The 25001-nt window shown below is 37.9% G+C and overlaps 1 protein-coding gene and 1 long non-coding RNA gene across 2 annotated transcripts in view; both read left to right on the top strand.

The window, feature by feature from the left end:
• Positions 1–19615, top strand: part of LOC145330211 (uncharacterized) — a 55359-nt gene extending 35744 nt beyond the window's left edge. The window contains exons 22-29 of the mRNA XM_080174817.1: positions 1704–1793; positions 4779–4824; positions 7119–7178; positions 16152–16222; positions 17034–17093; positions 17394–17469; positions 18709–18783; positions 19453–19615. Of these exons, the coding sequence (XP_080030943.1) occupies positions 1704–1793; positions 4779–4824; positions 7119–7178; positions 16152–16222; positions 17034–17093; positions 17394–17469; positions 18709–18783; positions 19453–19494 (520 nt within the window). The 3' untranslated portion in view covers positions 19495–19615. The remainder of the gene's footprint in view (positions 1–1703; positions 1794–4778; positions 4825–7118; positions 7179–16151; positions 16223–17033; positions 17094–17393; positions 17470–18708; positions 18784–19452) is intronic.
• Positions 19616–22050: 2435 nt separating this feature from the next.
• LOC145330131 (uncharacterized) lies at positions 22051–23319 on the top strand. Its single transcript, XR_013883268.1, has 3 exons — positions 22051–22133; positions 22676–22745; positions 23258–23319. It is a non-coding gene; the product is annotated as an uncharacterized LOC145330131 (long non-coding RNA).
• Positions 23320–25001: the final 1682 nt, after the last annotated feature.

Below are 25001 nucleotides of genomic sequence, written 5' to 3'. Positions count from 1 at the left end.
GATTTTACTGTAAATATGAAATGTAGATGCATCTTTGGTTACATGTTTCCACCGTTAATTTTTTATTAATCAGCACCAATGATGCACAAGATCTCAAAAACAGCATTTTGGGGAAAAACTGGTGAACCAAAAAGATATGCAAATCTAAAACAAATCAACGGAAAAGTGATTTTTTTCTCACTTTTCTTCTATTTTAAAGTATGATTCTGATAAATTAGTGATTTTTAAAGGGATTTATGCATTAGTTATTATGAAATATAGTATAAGGTAGAAATTAATAATTTTTCTAAATAAGAAATATTAGAAAAAAAGAAATTCGACCCCTATCACTTTAGAGGACAGTTGCTGACCTCCAGTCTTATAGATGAAGCTAAATACATGTTAAAGATAAAAATTATCCTCAAAAGTATACAAAAATGTTTTGTGATGTTTTTGATTTTAAAATCTTGATTTTGAGGATGATGGCCTTTTAGATGGGTAGTAATGGTGAGCCAAATGTTATCAAAGTGCATGCCCGGCCCATGATGACAATTTACATATTGAACTATGGTCCAATTTTTGTATTCATAGCAGCCTCCAGCCAAGCAGTATTAAAAAAGAAATAAATTGCAATTTTAATTACTCCAATTCATAAGGTAATTACTGTAGTTTTTAGAAGATGTTTATATTTCTTGTTGTTAGGCTCCATTGGAGATTGCTATGAATACAAAAATTGGACCATAGTTCAATATATAAGTTGTCATCATACGCATGCACTTTGATAACATTTGGCTCAACATTTTCACCAGTACGAGCATCTTTAAGGCCATTATCCTCTAAATCAAGATTTTAAAAAAGATTTTTTTAACACATCAAGATACATTTTTGTATGCTTTTGAGAGTAATTTTTATCTTTAACATGAATTTAGCTTCATCCATAAGACTGAGGGTCAGCAACTGTCATCTAAAGTGATAGGGGTCGAATTTCTTTTTGATTTGTTTTGGATTTGCATATCTTTTTGGTTCACCAGTATTTCCCTCAAATGCTGTTTTTGAGATCTTGTGCTTCATTGGTGCTGATAAATATAAAAATTAACGGTGGAAACTTGTAACCAAAAGAAAGATCTACATTTCATATTTACAGTTAAATTATCCAAAATGAATAACAAGGCTGCTATTCTGAAAATTCAGATTTGCTTATTTTTTTGGTTCGCAGTTTATTACTATATTCTAGAGTATGTATGTATGTCCAACAAGATCTCGTTAACGGTGGGCGAATATGTTAACATTTATCTGATAATATAGCCAGAGAGAGAGGTGACAGTGGGCTGTCCATTACACTTATCCCAAATTTGTCAGTTTTAGATATCTTAAGGAACAAAGACAAAGAGACAGGCATTCAGCTTATATTATGTAAAACTATCGGCTATGCCCCTAGAGACTGGTATTGTTTTTTTTTGGGGGGGGGGGCGGGGTTTGAGGCGACCACCTCCTATTTTGAACTTTTGTTTTTTTTAATTTTGGAGAGGGTAATTTTTTTTCTAGTGCCGAAAGTAATAAATATCAAATGAAAATAGTAATAACCCTTTCCATTACCTATTAGAAGCTACACTGTAAAGCAGAACCATATTGGTTCAGTAGATAGCGAGATAGTTTGGAACAGATAGACACACACAGATCCTATTACTTTTATATAAGGATTATAATAGGAATTTTTTATTCAGTGGTAAAGGCAAAGTACAGATAACAGAAAACCTGATAAAACAGTCAGATATTGGAATTCAGATATGTAATGGGGCTAACTCGGCCGTCAGGTGCGTGATACTAGTGATTTTGGATCATGGAAAGAATATGAAGAAGCGGGTTTTGTCATATTTTCACAGTACCTTTTGATAGGTTATTTTGGGTAAGGTTAGGTAAATGTCAATGATTGCCCCCGCAGGGTTAGGCAATTGACCACTCAATGTTATTAGATCCCCCTGAAGTGGCTAGAAACAGAAGAAAGCTACTGTGAAAATACGATAAACCCTCTACTTTGTTCTCTTTCTATAATCCGTGTATTTAAATTTAGTAGCTTATCCTCCTTATAATTATATCTTGTCTGTATGTCCGTCCTTTTTATAAAGATGTTTAACAATTTCCTTTGTATTGCTCTAGGATTTAATTCTATTTTTAAAAATAAAAAAAATTGGAAGAGGAATTTTTTTCTAGGAAGCGATTTATCTTCAGAGGGTGGCAGTACCCTCTCCCAAAATAGTTAAAAACTTTCCATTGACCTATTTGAAGCTTCAATGTAATGAACAACCAAATCGATTCAGTGGTTATGAATAAGAATATGTATTACGCAACTATAACATACATACATATGGTGCATTATTTGCCAAATGTACCACTTTTCTGCACTATCTCTCCGATTTTGTTAATACTCTATATTTTGGTCCGTTGGGTGATTCAAGGATGCTGGATGGCCAAAAAAAAGTTTCAGAGTCCCTGGATGTCTGGATATCTAGCTATCTATGAAGGTAGGTAACAAAAATTTAAAAAACACCAATTTTTTCACAATTTTAAAAATTAATTTTTTCATCAATCTTACATCCAACCTATACATTTTATACACCAAAATGATCATTTATTCATGTAAAAAGCGCACATAATGATATTTTGGCCAAAACTCTAATTTTACAGGGTGTCTAACAAAAAGTGTATTTTGGATATCTAGCGTAATACCCAAAACACCTGTCCGAAAAAAATCATTTTTTTTGGCTTTAATCCTGTGTTTTATTTGTGGGCATATGTGGTATATAACGGTTCGGAGGACCCGGGACTATAAGGTTGTCAAATTTCATTTTGGGACACCCTGTAAATGTGATTTTTGTGTCTGTAGAGCTAAAACTTGATCCAAATTGGCTATTTTTTTTCAAATTACTCTAATATGTGTTTTAGTATGTTTGGCCATAGTGTTTTCTGACCAGATCCATATTTTCCTATTTTTGGACACCCTGTATTTTCAAAAAAAGAGAAAAAAAATTTTGTTTTTTTTTAAATTTTTTTCTATTTTTAAGTTACTTAAAACTGTCATATAGATACAGATTTTGACTAATAACAATAATATTTACCTATTTTACAAATTTTTACACTTTTGGGACACCCTGTGCATGTTTTTAAAAAATGATGGTGTTTGCCCATTTTTGGGAGGAAGGAGTCGTTTTAGGGCCATAGACTATTTCTTTAGTTTTGTAGAACTTTTCAAGATACATCATTTGTTATTTATGCAAAAAGCACAAAAACCGAACCGTTTTGCCGTTCTTCACTGCCAAAGGCGGAATTTTTTACGTTTTTTGCCGTTCCCGAGGTTCTAATGGGCATTTGAGGTAGGAAGACGTTGATTTTTCAAGATAACTGTGAAATACTTTTATTTAGGCATTTTAATTTACTAAATTTCATGTGAAGTAAAATTTTTTGTGCAGCTAACCGTTTTTCGTCGAGATGGATTTCAATTGTTAAAACAAGAAAATGAAGTGAATATAATATAAATAATTGCTATAACATAAGTAATAAAAGAAACATAAACCATGTGCATTTGAAATTCCTTTTGACAAAAATCGGTTGGATATACAAAAATTTTTACTTCACATGAAATTTAGTAAATTAAAATGCCGAAATAAAAGTATTTCACAGTTATCTTGAAAAATCAACGTTTTCCTACCTCAAATGCACCTTAGAACCTCGGGAACGGCAAAAAACGTAAAAAATTCCGGCTTGGGAGGTGAATAATGGCAAAACGGTTCAGTTTTTGTGCTTTTTGCATAAATAACAAATGATGTATCTTGAAAAGATCTACAAAAATGAAGAAATAGTTTATGGCCCTAAAACGACTTCTTCCTCCCAAAAATGGGCAAAAACCATCATTTTTTAAAAACATGCACAGGGTGTCCCAAAAGTGTAAAAATTTGTAAAATAGGTAAATATTATTGTTATTAGTCAAAATCTGTATCTATATGACAGTTTTAAGTAACTTAAAAATTGAAAAAAAATTAAAAAAAAAAAAAAAAAATTTTTTCTCTTTTTTTGAAAATACAGGGTGTCCAAAAAATAGGAAAATATTGATCTGGTCAGAAAACACTATGGCCAAACATACTAAAACACATATTAGAGTAATTTGAAAAAAAATAGCCAATTTGGACCAAGTTTTAGCTCTACAGACACAAAAATCACATTTACAGGGTGTCCCAAAATGAAATTTGACAACCTTATAGTCCCGGGTCCTCCGAACCGTTATATACCACATATGCCCACAGATAAAACACAGGATTAAAGCCAAAAAAAATGATTTTTTTCGGACAGGTATTTTGGGTATTACGCTAGATATCCAAAATACACTTTTTGTTAGACACCCTGTAAAATTAGAGTTTTGGCCAAAATATCATTATGTGCGCTTTTTACATGAATAAACGATCATTTTGGTATATAAAATGTATAGGTTGGATGTAAGATTGATGAAAAAATTAATTTTTAAAATTGTGAAAAAATGGGTGTTTTTTAAATTTTTGTTACCTACCTTCATAGATAGCCAGATATCTAGACATCCAGGGACTCTGAAACTTTTTTTTGGCCATCCAGCATCCTTGAATCACCCAACGGACCAAAATATAGAGTATTAACAAAATCGGAGAGGTAGTGCAGAAAAGTGGTACATTTGGCAAATAATGCACCATATATGAAAAGCTAAGATTTTTCATTTTATTTAGTTATTGCTAAGAAAATTAATTTATTATAACAATTTATATTTTTTTGTTTAGAAATAATGTTTTTGATGCGTGCTACTTCTCAGCTGCTCTTGTTCAGGTATGCTCGAGTGTAGCTGGACAAAGTGTCGGAAAAAATAGGGGTTTCCCTTCCCATTTCTCCTCTCACCTCCGTCATTTTTATGACTCACATGGCTGATTTTTTGGACACTTTGTCCAGCTACGCTCAAATCATTATCATAATGGTTATATGTATTTTAATCGCGGTATCCAATTTAAATAGAAATAGAAGAATAGAAGCATATTCTGAACCCTTTTTTCGTCAAATCTAAGAAGGAACAATTCTAGCAGATAAAAGTATTGTTTACTTTCGACTCAAGCTGATGTGGATTCTTAAAAAATTATAGACTCGCTACTCGATAGTGAGGCAAAATTATTTTGTGAAAAATCATCCAAAAGCACATTAAAAATCTATAAAAATTAAACAAAATTATATGTTAATAACCCTTTTAAGATTTTATTTAATTTTTGTAATTTTTTTTATTCGATTTTGGAGGATTTTTCATAAAAATAATTTTGCCTCACCAGCGAGTAGCCAGTCTAACTTTTTTTAAAGAATCCACCTCGTTCCGAAGCTTTCAAATTTAAACGAAATATTTGGGCAATTAATTCTGATTCCGCAAAGCTTTCTACTAAGAAAATATACTGTTTACAGCTGACTTTTATCTATGTATGAAATGAAAAAAAAAACATGCATTCGTAACAATTTGTGTACAAAATTTCAACCAATGAAATTAAATGTATGTACCGATGCGATTCTCTTATTGGCTCAATCAGACATTCCCTCTCTTTCTTAGTACCTTTATTCCAATTTATTTTTTATGCAGTGCCACTTAAGTTTAGGGGGAGGGGGGGGGGAATTCACCTCCATTTCAATTTAACCTTATGAGAGAAAAAGTAATTTTTTTCTGGTGTGTATAATTTTTTCCCTGTCAAAAAAGAAAAATATCAGTTTAGCGGTTAACGAGATCCTTTGCCTCAGACCCAAAAATCTTACTACTTTATATAATAGGATTATTTTTATGCCACTGATGAAATAGAGATGGGTTTTTAATAAATGCCGCGTTTTTTCGACCATTTTTTAGACATTGATTGATTGAACGAAGACTATGGGAGAGTATACAACATAAGAATTCAAAAGAAGGTGTATCAACTTTTTTTTTTATAGCTAGCCGGTTCTTTTAGTAAGTAGTAGATGTAAAAATTTTTATAGAATTCAGATATGCAATCGGTTTTTTTGTAGACCTCTTATTTTTTAAGTAATTTAAGTTTTTTTAAAAAATAATTAAGTCGGTTTTAAGGTACTAAAACACAACAAAATAAAAGAAGAAAATGGCCAGTAAGAACAAAAATAGTAAGATCTTTAATTTGACACCTTACTTTTAAAATTCTGTTGAGTAATTATTGAAAAAAATTTTGTAACCTCGGTTTAATAAAAACTTTAGACCTAAATATTTTCTCAAACAGACATAAAAAACATGGGTTCATATATACCTTTAGAATCAGAAAAATATTACAGAATTGAAAAAGTAAGGTGTCAAATTAAAGATCTTACTATTTTTGTTCATAATGGCCATTTTCTTTCTTTTTTTTTTGTTGCATTTTAGTACCTTAAAATCGACTTAATTTTTTTTTTTAAACTTAAATTACTTAAAAAATAAGAGGTCTACAAAAAAAAAATGATTGCATATCTGAATTCTATGAAAAATTTTACATCTACTACTTACTAAAAGAACCGGCTAGCTATAAAAAAAAAGTTGATACACCTTCTTTTAAAATTAATATTTTAGCCATTTGTATAATGTCTATTACAACTTAAATCCATTTTCGCTGCATATTTATTAATGCATCTTTTTAGATCTGTATTAGACATTATACAAATGGCCAAAATAATAATTTTAAAATTTTGAATCCATAAGTTGTATACTCTATTTTAAACCTTATTTCATCTTGAAGATCAATGCCCCGTACGATTTTAACAGAGTATACAAATTAAGAAATCAAAACTTTAAAGTTATCATTTTAGCCATTTGTATAATATCTAATAATATAAATATGCAGCGAAAATGGATTTAAGTTGTATTAGACATTATACAAATGGCTATAATAATTTCAAAATTTTGAATTCTTATGTTGTATACTCTCCCATCGTCTTCGTTCAATCAATCAATGTCTAAAAAATTGTCGAAAAAACGCGGCATTTATTAAAAACCCATCTCAGAGCGATTTTGCTAATATAAAAAAGATTTATGTGCGAATGACGCATATACGGACGGCAACCGGACCCAAATGTGAATAGCTTCGCGTAAAAAAAATTTAATCAGTTATTTTTAGGATGGAGCTAAGCCTATTCTTGGGAATAATGTTTTTAATGGAGGATTTGTAGCTAATCAGGTACTAATCATATGCTCATCTTCTTAGACGTCCAGAAAGGGGGTTAGACTGGCCCAAAAAAACATGAATTTTTAAATCTTTACTATATCAATTTGCGGTTACCTTGAAGTTGTTACCGGCTTAAATGTAGACCTTTTAGTGAAAATTAGACCTCTCTACAATGAAAATTGATCTCGAAATTTCAATCTTAAGCTATTTATCAAAAACTTCATATTTTCATGATTTTAACAAGAAATAATTAAAGAACTGCCAACCTAAAATAATGTAACAAGAGTTCAAATATGAAGCAATTATAAAAAGTAGGCAGAACCGCCATTCCTGTCGAATAATTCCGAAAAAATGTCTAAAAACATTTTTTTATTTAAATTGATAATTTGTGTAAGAAATTGAACTAAAACAGTAGCTATTAGTCTTATGAGAAGAGAAATGATGAAAAACTCTAAAAAAATATACATTTTAAAGACATAAAATAGGAAAAAGTGTTTTTAATAAATTTCATGGCTCAACAGACATTGTCGCCAATAAAGAGACAATTTACTAAAATAAAAAATTAAATGAAGGTAAAAAAATATGTAATATACTTATTCTCATATTCAACTTTTAAAATAAGCATACTAATAAAAAAAATTAATATTGCAAAAAATAATTTGATTGTTTTTTGTTAAACCAGGAATAAAGAGTAAGGCTTTTCTTTAATTATTTTTCTTCAATGATTTTGCAGTATGTGTGGTATCCGCCGAGGATAAATGGCAGACACCGGAGTTCAATTAGATTACGGCAGTGTGACAGACGTGGACACCTTACTATAGAGAAGCTACGCTTCTCTAGCATTCACCAAATAATAATCAACATCTATTTCAGTTGTCACTTTAGTGCAGGTCTAAAGGGTACTAAAGCTATATACAACAAACAATAACTACACAGATAGGAATAAATAATCATAACATAAAAGCATTATGATACATATACAATAGTCAGTTTGGGCAATAATGATCCCCCATCCCTGGAAAGGGTGGGGGGGAATTAACAATACAGTTAACCATAATAAACTTGGCAGATTCAATCATTAATTTTAGGCATAGGGAGGGGGTCGTCAGACCCCTTCCCCAGGACTCGGGGGAGGGCCATTGACCCTCCACCGAACCCCGGTCAGGGGTGCCATAGGCATGGCTCACGGTTGCCGAATACCACAACTCTCCCCTCGGAAGGCTGGGAGAGGGTTTCCCTACCAGACTTCCGACAGTGGTTGAGGCCTTCCGTCCGCTCCTTAGGGCTAAGATATATACAAACGATAATGATTCAATGGAATCCTAGTGGTGAGTGTTTCTCAGGGTTGATGGGCTCCCAACGTGGGATAGAAGGCAGAGGCTGGCTTTGGTTGGACACGTTGTTCAGCGCCGGCAGGTGTCAGGTTGGCGGGTGGCACAGTTGTTGCTGGGACAGTCAGCAGTGGGGCATGCTGGTTGTTGTTGGCAGCGGCTGGGGCACTGGCTGCCAAGTTGACCGTCTGGGCGGCAGCCTGACCTCCCGAGGGGCCGCGGGGTCTTCCAGAGGGCGGTCCTGGCCTGCCTGGGCGGTCATGCCCGCTATCGGCTGATTGCATGGACACCATTTCCTCGGCTGCTTCCCGGCCGATGGGAATGGCATCCCAGTCTACTGAAAAGTCCCGGGACTTGGCATGGGTGAGCCGGGCTCTGGCCAAGGCCTTCCTGTACAAAGTTGGATGGTACAGGAACACTTGTGACATCGCATTCAGGGCTGCCCGTACACCTCCTTGTGCTGCTGCCAGAGAAATGATGGTCAGATCCCCCAGCAGTTTGAGGATTAACAACAGCAAGCACAGTATGGCTGCGCCATCTCCCCACTCGTGAATAGCTTGTCTAAACCCAGCCCAGACATCCAGGGCGGCCTCTCCTTCCTCCGCCAGTCGGTCGATGTTGTAGGGCACTATCCCATGGTCACCTGTGGCCGAACAGCTACCTTGCTGAACGCATGAGCCATAGGACAGGCCGGTCAGCATGGCGCTTTTATATGCTGGGAACGCCAGCAGTTGCTGCCAGTCGTTCAACTCAGCCTGCGAATACAAACCCCCTGAACTGAAGTCATCCAAGGGTTCTGTCAGCAGCTGCTTAGGCGTATCCAGCGGGGGCGGCCTCTTCTTAGGAGCGGGGGTTAACTCTATCCAGCCTTCCTCCGCGTGCACAGTCAGGGGGTATGTGGAGGAGCAGGGAATCTTGGTGGCGTGGCCGCTATACACTCGTGTCACGGCGTCTACAAACCCTGTGGGCTCTACTGGCACTTTGTCCCAACACTCCTTGTGTTCATGGACAACATATTTGTTGCGTTGGCAGGTCAGCTGGAGCAGGACATCTCCCCTCAGCACCGAGAACGTGCTCCCCTGGACACGCACCGGGTGGGCCGGGTCTAGTTGCTGGAGCTTCCAGCAGTTGGCCGCTACTTCTTCTGCTGCTGTGCTTTTCATGCGTGTCTCCAGAGTAAATCCAATATAACCTGCATGTATCTGGGCCTGCAGGGGGACATCAACATCCCTGGCCGATACTCTGGGTAGCGCTGCCGCGGCTGGGTCAGCTGCCACGAACAATGCTGGGTGGTTGGTGGCATGGGCCTCAAAGTCGCAGTTCACTATTGAGGTGGGGTTGGTCATGTTGATGAAAAACTGGGCCTGATGGTCAACCAGGAACGCATCCATCACTAGGCTGGGCTGGAGGCTGCGGATCAGCCTCAAGGGGCAATCTCTCCCCAGGTGGTCCCACACGTAGGTTGCTTCCCCAGTGATGCAAGACAGCTCTGAATGGGGACACTCCAAGGTCAGGTGGTCAGATTGGGACTCCACCCGTCCATCCTCTACTACGTAGGTCTCTTCCTTAACCAGCAGCCGTCGCTCCTGGAGCACTAATTCATTGCGGTACAGCTGGCCCTCGAAGTGGACGTCCTCCCCTTCACAACCCACCCCCTCGGGGCTGTTGACGAGGGCGCCCACCATATCGAGGGTGAAGAACAGGGGATGGTTCAGCTGGAACGTCAGTGGCTGGGTCTTGCCTGGCAGCGTGTAGACTCGGTTCCTGGCCAGGTCTCGGCACGTTTCTGGATCTATCTTGGTTGGCCTCATGAGGGTGGGGACCGAGGTCACTTTGAGGTGACCCCATACCCCACACCTGAATGTCCACTGGGACACAGTGAGCTGGCAACTGTATCCTGTTGTTTCCCTCACCTTGACTTGCTGCAGGACGTGTACTTCATGGCCCAGGGGCACCTCCTGGTGTAGAGGTTCCGTGTTGCACATCTTTTCTTTATTGTAGGCTGTGACGTGGGTGGGGTTGGCGCAGTCCCATCCCACCAGGACGTAGCTGGTTGTAGGCCACACGGCTGCCAGCAGGAGGCCCCACAGGACCATCCACCAGTGGGAGAAGCTTCCAGGCAGCCATCTACCTCGCACACGCGGCTGGGGATCTTCGGCTCGGGTCACGGCTGCTTCTTGGGGCTGGACACGGCTGGGCTGCTCCTGGCTAGATACAAGTTTCCATTGAGCGTTATCTTTGTGTGGCCGGGGCACCCCGATACCCTCCCCAATGACAGACTGGCAAGCGACTGGCACTTGCCTGGGTGTCGGCTCCCCTAGCCCCAAGTGGTCCCTTCCCTTGTCCAAGGCATGCCCAGTGGCATGGGGCTGAAGTGCGCGTGGCACAGACTCGCCCTTACTCACGTCCCTCCCCTGCCCTAGGAACTCAGGTGCATGTGGCACAGGCAAGTCCTTATTTTCCCAAATTTCAATCTCCCCAGCCTCTGGTGCAGGGGGCACAGGCAAGGCTGGGGTTTTACAATGGCTTGGATACAACACATTTATCAAATTTAACTTATCCTGGCTCGACTGGGGGTGCTGGGCAGCTGGGTTCCTTCGGCTGGCAGGGGGCTCTGGATGGCATGTAGTTGGGCTCTCCCTGCAGGCTGGTGGCGCTGGCTGGCTGGGGGTGACGGGGGTCACCCCTTCCTCTGGGACTGCTGGCTCGTTCCAGGATCCAGGTCTCTCGGTGGCGGCGACGGTTGTCGCCCCAGGCACCAGGTTGGAGGCTGGCTCGTTCCAGGATCCAGGTATCTCGGTGGCGGCAACGGTTGTCGCCCCAGGCACCAGGTGGGAGGCGCTGGATAGCACCCCCCAGTCATCACAGGTGGCGGCGCCGGATGGCGCCCCATACATCGATGTTGATGCGCTGGCTAGCGCCTCCTGCCTCTCTCGTTCAGCGGCCGCCAGGGCCTCCCCGTACACCGTCTCAGTGACGCTGGGTAGCGCCCCTCCACTCTTGCTGGGTAGGCTCGGCCGAGCAGGCTCCATCATGTTGAGGCTAAAAGGCTGGGGCCTCAGGACTTCTGGCTCGGTGATGTTGTAGGGTTGCACCAACTCCGGCCCCAGGTGGTTTAGACTGAAGCCCAGGCCAACCCGGTTGGGTTCAGCCGCGCCGCCCAGTACGTTGATCCTAGCTGGAACGGTCCCAAACTGCGGCATCCCGTCGGCTCGGTCCACTGCTTTGGGGGCGGCTGCTTGCTGCGGTGGTGCTGGGGGCGCGCTCCCTTCCATATGGGCCACTCGGCTGGGCTTCCCTGGAGGGGCACCCTTATCGGCGGTGCGCCTGCGGCTGGCTACCTGGGCCCAGTCAGCTCTGCACTCGGCCGCCGTGTGACCGTCATAGTGGCAACGCTCGCACTTGGCAGAACGGTCACGGCGTGGCTGGGTGCGTCTCTCCTCTAGGCTAACTTCCATAGGCGTCGGGCAGTCTCGAGCTCGGTGACCTCTCCCCTGGCAGCGGAAGCAGCGACCTGGAACCTTGTCATCTGGAGCGACCTTCCCCATCTGGTGGAGACCCGGAGCCAAGGCGCCAATCTCCATTGGCTCCGACTCGTCATATTGGGGCAACTGGATGCTGGCCGATCCAGTAAGCTCGTCGGTAGAGTCCACTAGGCACACACCCTCCTTCAGCTGCTTGGTAATCATGGTGACGGTAAACATGGCTCTACGAGTGTACTCAGGTACACTCGTGATCTCATGACTCATCATTTCACGTTTCACATTAGCGTTACGAATGCCACGATTTAATTCGTCCACCAACAACTCGAGATCCTCATGGCTGTAGGCGTCCCTATACAAGGCACACTTGGTTGATATGTATGCTTGTATAGGTTCTGTCGAGTGTTGCTTGTAATCCCTAAACGCTTGTTTAAGCGTTTGGGATTCAAAAGCAGGACGAAATAACATTTCACACTCGGCCTTGACCTGTTCGTAGGTCAAGGCTTGGCCTGCCTCGCCAAACAGATGGGAGGCCATTTCCGCCGCTTGCCCTACTAGTGACAGTAAGAGGGCATTGCGGCGGTTGAGGGAGTCATGGGGTGGCACGCGGTAAGCCGCCCATGACATCTTGAGTCTGCGGATATGTGAACTCCAGGATTGCTTGGGCGGTCCTCTATACTCTGGCAGGTTACTCAGCATCAGCTTGCGGTACTCGGCTGGAGCCGGCTGAGGGTCATCCTGGAGCCATCCTGGGGCTTGATCGCCTCCTGGCGCTTGCGGCTGTTCCATCGGGTCAACGGTTCAACGGCGGGACACAAAGTTATAAAGCAATAGGATAATGATTTGTCACTTGAGGCTTTCTAGCCTAACAGCCAACACTGTTTTTATCACTAGGTTGGTAGTTTAGTTACAAAGATATAACTTAGCTGTACTTATCACTAGTTGGATGCTGAGGTTGTAGAGTAGGCTGGTAGGGGTAGATAGGTGTTGAGGGTCTGAACTGCTGTCAGGAACTGATTTGGTTTTCCTTTATCACACTATAGATAGGAGGAGGGAGCTTGTAATTCTTTATTTTCTAAAAATACCCCTGTTAGATGCTATGGAGTAGCTCCGCTCCGGTGTGTGTGTGTGTGCGTGAAATCTCCTGTCCTTGCAACGCGCTTACGCACCGTCAAATCCGCGCACACAGGTAAAACGCGCACTTATCCCTCAACTCGCTCTCTCGTTGGTCCGCTTTGTCCGTTGAATTTTATGATATTTCCGCACTCCGTTGCGCTACCCGTGAATGGCGCTCTGTGTTCCCGGTCACTAGCTCCACACCGTGGACGGACTTAGTCTAGTGTGGGTAGGAGGGGGGAAGCGCGTGAGGGGACGGGGGTAAATCCGTCCGTTCCCCCTGTAAGGAAGGGGGGAGTGCTGTGGGTTTGAGGTAACTGTGTGATGAGGTAATGGTGCCTTTTCTCCTTAATCCTAGGCTTATCTATTATATCACCTTGATTGTATTTCCTTCAGTGGAGAGTGGGCTCCTCCCTTTCCTCTGAAATAAGGGGTGTATTGTTGTTGTGCTGTAGGCTTGAGGTGATTAGATTGTGTATCAGGGCCTTTGTTATATTACATCTAGCTTCTATTTTTTGTCCTTATCACAATTACATAATAGATTTGTTTACCAACCCTGTTCTATTTTTAGTTGTTATCACAATACACAATAAATCCAAGCCTGTTCTATTTTTAGTTTTATCACAACACAACAAATTGTTTGCCAATCTTTGCTCATAAATCTATTGTTTAGCCATCACACCAGGGTGGTAATCCCTGCAATGTGATATAATATCTGTTTTTCTAGATGGGTGGCTGCGCTGTAGCCTCTCAGGATACTTGGAGTTGACGTAGTTTTCTCTGTTTTGGTGCACTACACTCGTATGTTGGCTCGCAGCTCGCAGCTATGTGGCATGTTTCAGCCTATCGGCGGCAGGGAATGTCCCGTCCTGCTAGCGCCGCTGATCCAAATCCGGCTGATGGCGGCAGGGAATGTCCCGTCCTGCTAGCGCCACTGGTTCGGATCCTGCTATCTCTTGCAGTAAAATTGGCCTATTTTCAGCCGTTTACACTTATTTGGCTTGTTTCAGCCGGTCCGCAGGCCTGTTTCAGCCCTTTGAGCGCTCAATTCTCCGTTAGATGTCGGCGCTTCTCGCGGTTCTTCGTCAAGTTTCGCTGTTTCACTTCCACAACTGCCGGATGCAGAGTTAGACCTTGCTGTCCAGGGTGGGTAATTCAGGTTGCTTGTGTCAGTTTTGCCAGTTTCACTGCTGGGAGTACCTTAGCCTCAGCTGCGCGTCTGCTCTACACTTGTGGTTTGCCGTAATCTCACACAGCTGTCACCAAAAGTTGTGGTATCCGCCGAGGATAAATGGCAGACACCGGAGTTCAATTAGATTACGGCAGTGTGACAGACGTGGACACCTTACTATAGAGAAGCTACGCTTCTCTAGCATTCACCAAATAATAATCAACATCTATTTCAGTTGTCACTTTATTGCAGGTCTAAAGGGTACTAAAGCTATATACAACAAACAATAACTACACAGATAGGAATAAATAATCATAACATAAAAGCATTATAATACATATACAATAGTCAGTTTGGGCAATAATGATCCCCCATCCCTGGAAAGGGTGGGGGGGAATTAACAATACAGTTAACCATAATAAACTTGGCAGATTCAATCATTAATTTTAGGCATAGGGAGGGGGTCGTCAGACCCCTTCCCCAGGACTCGGGGGAGGGCCATTGACCCTCCACCGAACCCCGGTCAGGGGTGCCATAGGCATGGCTCACGGTTGCCGAATACCACATATGAATTAGCTTTCCCAAATTATTGTAATTGTACAAAAATAAATTTTTATACTTTCTTTCTTCATATGTTTATTCCTGGTGATTTTAATATTTTATTTCAATGTTTGTAAACAAACAGACAGAAAATTTGATGTTTTGCTTTATATCTGGTGTAAGGCATTCTTAATTTGGAGAAGTAAAGGTGAAAATAAATATGCATTTGACGAGATAGCGATAGATTTTTTCTTAAAATCAATTATAGGGCTAAAATTTACAAACAATACATATTCATAACCTATTTTTACATTCCGCACATTGAAAAGCGATTTAGACCTTCATTTGGGCCACACTAATGGGGGTAAAGGGGGAGTTTGACCCACCTCAAACTTTGGAACCCCATATCATAGCCCCCCCCCCCTCCTACCTTAAACCCCAAAAACCTCTCATTTTATCCCCCTCAAAATAAAAGGCTTGAACGTCCCAGCTCATCTTATCAATTCCAAATCAAGTAATTAAGTATTAGTAATCATTATTTGCTTAATAAACTATTCAACTAATTTATTAAGAATTTATTATTTCTCTTGTTATTTTGTACTCTTCTATTTATAACAATAATATACAATAGCAAAGCCACTTTAAATTTGAAATGTCCGTCTGTATGTCTGTCTGCATGACGTTTTGTGAAAAACGTGACTTTCTCGGCTCCTGTAAAATATAGAAGGCTGAAACTTCTTGTCAACATTCCCATCAATATGGAGCATAATTAAGCATAAAACAGCCCTTATAAAAACATATAATCTGCTCTATAACTCTCATTGTCCGTTTGTCTATTTCATAATAGAATTTGTTCTTCGCTACTTCTGGATGCTGTCATCCTTGTTTATTTCCAAAGATTTATGTTGTCTGTCATAATACTATGAGGAAAATGTGATTTTCTCTGCTCTTCTTCAAGATAGACCGCTGGATTTTTGTGAAAATTCTCTTCACCTATGATCATCCAGTATGTAATTTACCTCTGAGGTGGATTCTTTAAAAAAATTTGCCCCACTAACCGCTTAGTGGATTTTTCACGAAAACAATTTTGCCCCACTAAGCAAAACTGAGTGGGGCAAATTTTTTTAAAGAATCCACCTCAGGACTGTCGATCTGTTATTCATGCTACCAAATATAAAAAAAAGATATGGAAATAATGAGAAAGTTTTGAGGATTTTTTCAAACAAATTAGACAGTTTTCCTATTCATGTTTTTTGTGCTGCATACAAATGGATGTTGTCATCCTTGTTGTCTGACTTGATATTACAAGCGCAACCATTCCATACTCATTCTAATACTTATGTAGGCATACAGAGGAGCGGGGGTGCTCTATTTGACGGATAGTGGAGGGATGCTTGGCAAAAATCAATTTCAGGAAAACAACTGATCAAATTTATTATTTTTATTTTTGTTAGTTTGACTTTAGCATTGCATTAGATACAACTTAAGTTAAATCAAATCTTTTCTCGTATTCATTCGAATCCGGTGGATAGAATTCGGTTCTCATCAATACGAAAAAAACTATGTCTAGCATTGTATTATATCCAGCTTTCTACGAATATAAAAGTGTACGATCATAAGATTAAAACCAGTTTTTTAGCCAATGCCTACGGCACCTCGGGGCTAAAAAAACTGGTTTTAATCTTATAATTGTAAATTCTATATCCGCGGAAAGCTGTTTATAATACGATGCGAGAAATAACTATTAAAGTATCTTTTCAAGAATTAAGATTTGTTTTTCTTAATTTATTTTAGCTGTTTTTGATGTGATTGTGTGTTTGTGTGTTGCACATTAAACTTAAAAACACTTTTCAGTGAAGTATAGTATAGGCAGGTTTAAGTAATTTTGCGGGGTAGATACTTCACACCCCTTATGACATATGACCTTAAGAAAAAAAATTACCCTCCCCCCCCCCAAAAAAAAACTCTTGTAAAAATTTTTGGGCAAAATTCCTTGAACTTACCGCTAAACAACATAATAACAAGACGAAGACAAAACTCCATAACTTTTGTGTCACTTTTGATTCCTGTGACGTCATATAATGAGGAAGATGAGAGGAGAAGTGGGAAAGAAAACCCCTAAAAAGAGATGGAGAATATGACGTCAAAAGTGGTGCAAAAGTTATGCAGTTTGGTCTTCGTCAATAACAAAATAAAATATAGAAATCAGTTTGTTTTGAAATCAGGATTATATGGTGGCGCCTTTGATAGTTTTTACAAACTGTAAACCTTTGCTGAAAAATAATAGGTAACGTATGCTTAGAATAGTTATTTCTCACATCGTATTATAAACAGCTTTCCGCGGATATAGAATGTACAATTATCTTATGATTGTACATTTTTATATCCGCGGAAAGCTGTTTATAATACGTTGTGGGAAATATCTATGGCACAAATTAATCGTGTAATAGTTATTTATCGCATCGTCTTATAAACAACTCTCTACGGATATTAACATAAAAGATTATAAAACTGCAATTAATTTGATTTTAATTCGAGAGATTTCTTTTATACATGATCTTTTAGCTTATTTGAATTTTATTTTTAGCTACCTGAATATAAAGCTGAATGAGGAGAAACAAGCAGGTTTGGAAATTCAAGTTATCAATCAATTTCCTAGCCAGGTAAACTTAAAACAATAAAACAGAAGTTTAATCGTGTTTAGCGAAAAAGGTATTACCAACACGCGAAATGAACTTAAACAAGGATGACAACATCCATAAAAGCGAGGCTCTGAAACGATATGACAGACGAACATTAACTTTTGTTGAGTGTCAGAACTGAATATACAAAATATGAAAATACAAGGTTTGACAAAATTATCCGTAAATTTGTTGCAAAACTTCTTAAATACAGAATTCTGTTTAAGGACATACTAACATTTTTAATACCTGATTATAGAGATGCTTCGCTCATAATATTGTACCTTATAGTAATAGGAATCAGTAATCAAAAAATCAGATCAATCGGATGATTTTATCACATAAAAAATTGTTATTAAAAAAGTAAAAAAATCAACATGTTTAAAATGGACGTACGGACATTCTGGTAATGATTATAGAGTTGCTACGCTTTTTAAATCGTACCTAACTACTACAGGAATCACCATGCAAAGTTTGAAATCGATAGGACAATTCTAACATGCCTAAATTAACGAATAAAAGCTAACTATCTCGGACGGACGGACCGACCCTAATTATAGAAAAGCTTCGCTTTTAAAAAAATATCTTGGTGCAGATGAAAGGTCGTCAATTCTACGATGTGTTGCCAGCTGTAAACATGTATAGGTTTCGTGATTTTTTTCCGAATTAATTTCGTTGTTTGTATAAGCTGGAAGCAACTTCATAAATAGATGGACGCTTTTTATCAATTTATAAATTTTATGAAATAAAATGTTTTTATGCCAGTTGTAAAGTAATTATTTTTTTGTTGTAAAAAATGCAGAAACTTTACTTTTAATAGTTCTATAAATAGCAGCACCCTGCTTTTATATTACCTCGTTAGATGGGGATTCTTCTTCGATTTTTGAGATCATCTTGAAAAGCCAAGGCATCATCCACATGTAATGGGATGCGAAAAGTTAACACCCAAAGATATTAGGTTAAATAACATCCAACATACAACCAACCCTTTGATTGCACGACCTTTGTCTGAGAATTCCTAAAATGTGCATGGTAATGAGTTGCGCCTGTTTATGGATCAATGCATCCCACCAACTCTCATTATTAGTGCCACGTGCCAGGCATAGCAGCATTAGATAACTTTTTTAACGTCTCTTGTATGACGCGGTGTGGACGCCGTTTTTATATACTTCGCCATTGAAAAAAAGTTTTATGTTCTTATTTTGAACATTTATATTCTAGGTTGAAGAGGACAGTTTATTTTATCTTGTAGACAGCTCACGTCAGGAAGAGGCCTTGTCTCCTGTCATTCTAAAGGTAGTACAAGAACGGAGATATGGGAAGTGTCATATGTGACGTCATAAAAATACGTTCAAAAAGTAAAGATGTAAGGAGAAGTGAGAAGTGGGAAAGGAAAACCCTAAAATAGAGATGGATTTAGACTTTTTTATGACGTGACACATGACACTTACGGTATCTCCCACAGGAACGATTACATGCACGAGTAGGGCAGTAATAATAATAGCTAATAGTAGCTTCTTTTTTTATTCAAGTTTATATAATTTTGTGTTATCGACAACTACCTGCCCCAAGTGGTAGAGAACATTTCGTCTGTTGCGAATTAGTACTTGTTCTTTTGTATGACTTGGGTGTGTAAATTTTTCGACATTATTAGTTTGCTGATTTCAAAGACCCAATATAAAATTGGGACAAAGTCCTTGCCTGTGGGCAGAGTTGCATATATCTCATGCCCCTTCTATTCTTGTACTTTAATTTATCGACAATTTATGGTTGGGTACACGGGCAAAGTAACTTATAGCGCAGATGTTTATTGGTTATAAAATTTTTTGTTTTTAAAAATTGCCGAGAAATTTCACCATATCGTTTCTAACTAATTGACAGACGTACTTTTCAAGCTCCTTTACTAATAAGGGCTGAATAGATCAAAAAAAAAAGCGCCAATCTATATTTTTTTTTACTTTTTAGGGCAGCCAAAAATCAGCTGAAGTTACCAAGACTGAAAAATAAAAAAGCTTTCTGGTTCTGAAAAAAATAATTTTATAATCATACATTTATCATAATTGATAATAACACAATATTTTGTAATTTTTATTACTAATTCTAGTGAAATAGATTTTGATGAAAATTTCTATAATTCTTTTTTCAATTCCCTCTCTATCTTTGAACACAGAGCCCCTAGATACAAGAGGCGTAGCCGCTTGTAGTCAAATAAAACTATTAAATTTTAAATCGACAAAAGCCTTGATTTAAAAATTACAGGTTTATTTTTAAACTTAATCTTAAATACATGATAATTTTGAAATTTTAAAGAGTACATTGAAAAAATTTCTAATGAAAAGTTTTCTACATTTCTATTTGTAGAATACAAGGATAAAAAGGATAATACACAAGACTAACAAGCATAAAAAGTAAAGATTTTCTATAATCAGGGTAGGTCCGTTCGTTACGGTTAGCTTTTTTCCTTATGTTAGACATGTTAGAATTGTTGTAGCGATTTCATACTTTGCATGATGGCTCCTAAAACAGTTAGGTCTTTAAGTCAAAATGCCAACGTATTATTGGATATATTTTATTATTTTAGCGGCAAAAAACAAATTTTGATATCTAAAGGTTTGTCTTCCAAATTACCTAGAGAAAGAGGGGATAATGGGCTGTTTTCTTGCACTAGTCCCCAAAGTTTTATGATAACGCTTTCATATTCGTTGGTTTAATTACTTTGGAGACTTCAGTGAATTTTGATTGGTTTGTTTATTAACGTTTTAACCACTAATTTCTACCTTCAGAAAGAGTAATATTGTGTATCATTATTGGGGATGTACATTAATTAATTGGCAAATGTCTTAAACCACCAGTGCTAACCCTCTTGTACTTAAGATTATATTTTACTTTAAAAACGTTATGAGATTTTGATGGAAAAGAATCATTCTTGTTATTTTAAGGGTGTGGGTTAGGATATATAAGTTGGAAGGAATTTTAATGTTAGGGGGAGATTTGAAATCTGCATCAAATTTTAAGGATTTATTATAAAATTAGTTTTTTGTATAATTCTTTATTTAAAAGCGGGATACAATTTAAGTTATTTAATTTTTACCAATAGAATAGGTGGATTAGAAACTACCTGCGCTCTAATCAGAGCGCAGATAGTTTTCAATCCACCAATTACAGATGTCAAAATTAATTAACTTAAATTGTATTTCCGCTTTTAAATAAAGAATTATACAAAAAACGAATTTTATTAAAAAAAATCCTTAAAATTTTATGCAGATTTCAAATCTCCCCCTAACATTAAAAATCCTTCCAACTTATATATCCTAGTGTAGGTATCCCCTCTCCCCCCCCCCCCCAGTTGAAACATGATACACCCCCCCCCCCACCCAAAAAAATAATTACATTATTTTATAATAGGATAAAAAAATTTCGAGCTTCACGCACTTTTTACGCATACTAGCGGTTACGCCCTCTAGAGGCCTCTAGGGGCGCCGCACTTTAGGAGGGGGGAGTTAAATTCGATAACCCAATGTTTTAATTTAGATTAAAACCTATAAGAAGCTACTCTGTAAAGAAGAACCATATCGGTTTCAGCGGTTAGTGATATCCTTAGGTACAAACAGACAGACAAACAGGACAGACATCCTGTTACTTTATTATAAGGATAATCGTCCTTATCTATACCCTGATAAGCCTTGAATACGTTTTAAAATCTTCAATTTATTGATTTAATCTTTTTCTAATAGAAAGATTTACAACAGTTTTATCATATCTTTCTGTAAGAAAGGATTAATAACTTTGTATATATATTTTTCGGATCATGGAAAGAAAACGAAGTTACGGGTTTCGTCGTATTTTCACTGTAGCTTTTATCCTATTTCTAGCCTCAGCGGGGGGGCTCTAGGCCTGCGGGGCAATCGTGAACATTTACTTAACCTAACCTTACTTAGAAAACCTTTTAAAAGCTACTTTGAAAATACGATGAAACCCGCAACTTCGTTTTCTTTCCATGACCCACCAACGGGTTGAAAAGTTTAAAATAAAAAAATTCTGTTAAATTTTTCCTAAAATTATGTATAATTATACAGGATCCTAAAAAAAATTTACATTTTAAGACTTAATCATAGAGATGCTTCGCTTATAAAATTATACCTAATGGTCCTAGGAATCCATACCCCTAAAAAGCATGGGATAATTATGGAGGGATCTAAAGGAATAAGACAATAGCTGATTAATTGATGTACATCCCTTATGATGAAATGCAAAATTCCCCCTTTTGTAGTTAGTGGTTGCAACGTTCTGACATTCAACTAAATGAACCATCTAATTAGAGTCTAGACAACTTTATATTATAGGACCAGTTGATTTGCCCCTCGTCTTTTTGTTGGGAGTGGGGGGGGTGTGGAGGTTTCCACACCCTAAGAAAGTAAACTCACCTCGGGACCAGTAAATATATTTTCTGAAAAGTAAAGACCAATTGGTTCAGCGGTTACGGAGATCTTAAGTTGTAGAAGCAGACATTGTTCTATTTTATTTTATAGGACATAAGAATTCTAATTTCATGGGTTTTTTTATAGAAAAGTATAAAATGGATGTAAATTCTGAAAACCTGATACTTTATTTAGATTACTTTTACTTCTGTGTTTCATATTGTATAGGTAGTACATTCTTTTATTCGTTGACTTAAAATAGTATTAGTACATTCATTAAATCTTGATTCGGTAGTACAAACTAGCAGTGTCCAATAAAGGGTAGTTTTGTTTATCATAATTTGGGAGGGTCACTAATTTATCATCTATTGTCTTATCCCTGAAGTTAAAAATGGAAAATATATTTAAAATTGTGACGCAATTTTTAAAAATACATATCAAATGTTTTTTTAGAGTTAAAATTACAATCATCTAATTAATAAAGGGGGTCATCTTTAGCGAGTGTTTTCCGTAAAAGTGTGAGTTCAATGACTTTAAAACAGGAGTATAACTCTAACATTAGACATGGCAATTGCTTTTATATGGTACAATATGGAGGAACTGTAAAGAAACGGCGACAAAACCGCTGCTGCCGGAGAATAACAAAATATTCCCACCGCTGTTTTTTCACAAATCCATGTTATACCCCATTAAAGTAACTGCCATGCCAACTCCTGTTTTGAAGCCTTGAAGCAAAAAATGCACCCCCTTTATACATTCTTTGTCTTTAGTTCCTGCGCTGATAATAATTAATATCTCTGTAACATCATCATTAATGTATAATCTTTACATTAGGGAAAGGTAAAAATTATTTCAACATTAACCTCATAATACCCAGCGAGTACAGAACCCCCCTTATTGAAATTGAAACCATGGGGGGTGGATAATCTTTTATTTTATATTGTTTTAACTTAGGTTAGGTTATACTGGGTACAATGTAGCCATGTAGGACAGGTTTAGGGGATCGCAGGGTTGGGGTGTCTCGCATAGGGTTAAACATAAAGAATATATACTAACTTAATTTATTTTTTTCTGGTAAAATTAATAAAATATATTGTCTGTCTGTGTGTTTGAAGGGTAGTATCTTGCTAACTACTAGGATGATAACGTTCTCCTTTACTTAGAAGCTTTTTAAAGGTCCATAGAAGGTTTATAACTATTTTGGATGAGTGTACCACCTTCCCAAAAGAAATAGCCCCTAGAAAAAATAAACCCCCTCAATTTTTTAATAACTTTTTCCATTTACAATAAAAAAGGCCTCTAAGGGCGTAGCCGCTGGATACAAACAAAATCCTAATGAAATATTCTGACAGGTTGTGGACTCCGCCCAACATGGCTCTAGCAATTTGTTTCTTTTGTAATATTTTTGTTCAGGTATAAAAATTTATTTTTAAGGCAAAGCTTTCGTGTAGCTGGACAACGTGTAGCTCAAAAATCAACCATGTAGCGTCTTAAAAATGAGAGAGATGGGGGGAGAAGTGCGAAAGAAATCCCTAAAAAAAGAGATGGATAATCCCTAATTTTTATGACGTCGTAAGGCTGTTTTTTTCCTTCTTATGTCCGTCCGTAACGGGCAATTTTAATAAAGGTTGTAGAGGATACGTGGATATTATGACAGGGGGAAAATTGTCATCAATTCATGTTGCTATTTCCCCTGTCATTTATTGGTCGGGCCATTCATCCATTAGGAATGGAGGGGATGGAATAAAGGGGGGAGGATAGGGAAGATCGTTATTTTAGCCTACTTCAAGGTTCACTTTATTGGAAAACATGAAAATCTGATGTAAGATCCAAGTAATAATAATCCAATTCTATGTTTAGCTTATATATTTTAATTTAGAGGCAAAAGTAACTTAAGTAAATATCATTTATTTGTTATGTTACACAAAACGTTAAGCAAAAATTATATGTTATTGTAATAACTACGTAATTATGTGAAAAATTTATCTTTACAGATTTAATTGTCTACATCTTATAGCCTAGGGTTAATTTTGCATTGATGGTTTCACAGGGGCTCAAATCCCCCTTTCTCTGAAAGCCCCCAATCCATTAACCATGTATGGCCATATTAGAGCAATTTTTTTATATATATCATGCATAATATTCATTACTACAAAGTACATATCGTCTTTTATGTGTTATTTAAGAAAAATTAGTCATAGTTAAAGGCCCAAATTTAAATACCTCACCACCTTGCCCTTTTTATTATGCAAAATCACACCTCCCCCCCCTCATATTTCTTACCTCCACTGTAGAAAAAAATCATCTTTTGTTTTTAATAAACAGTTAGGTACATAATCTTTACTCATTCAAGCATCAAATGTTTTTATTTATAAACCAACTGAAGATTGTTTTAACATGAGGCACGGTCTATTGGACTTATCAAATAAAAATAAAAATAACATGTTTAATTAAACTGTGTTGATCTTTCTATGTGAACTATCTGTATAGTAATATTTTTTCTCGTATTCATTCGAATCCGGTGGATAGGAACCGGTTCTCATCCATACGAAAAAACTATGTCTAGCATCGTATTATATCCAGCTTTCTACGAATATAGAAATGTACAATCATAAGATTAAAACTAGTTTTAATCTCATAATTGTACATTCTATATCCGCGGAAAGCCGTTTATAATACGATGCGAGAAATAACTATTCTCGTATTCATTCGAATCCGGTGGATAAGAACCGGTTCTCATCCATACGTAAAAACTATGTCTAGCATCATATTATATCCAGCTTTCTACGAATATAAAAATGTACAATCAAAAGATTAAAACTAGTTTTAATCTCATAATTGTACATTCTATATCCGCGGAAAGCCGTTTATAATACGATGCGAGAAATAACTATTCTCGTATTCATTCGAATCCGGTGGATAAGAACCGGTTCTCATCCATACGTAAAAACTATGTCTAGCATCATATTATATCCAGCTTTCTACGAATATAAAAATGTACAATCAAAAGATTAAAACCAGTTTTTTTAGCCGGTGCCTTCGGCACCACGGGGCTAAAAAAACTAGTTTTAATCTTATAATTGTACATTCTATATC

This window comes from Acartia tonsa, chromosome 10 (assembly GCF_053477335.1).
Source record: "Acartia tonsa isolate MP-2025a chromosome 10, ASM5347733v1, whole genome shotgun sequence".
Taxonomy (NCBI): Eukaryota; Metazoa; Arthropoda; class Copepoda; order Calanoida; family Acartiidae; genus Acartia; species Acartia tonsa.
The sequence above is the reverse complement of the archived record's forward strand: the minus strand, read 5'-3'. Positions and strand labels throughout refer to the sequence as shown.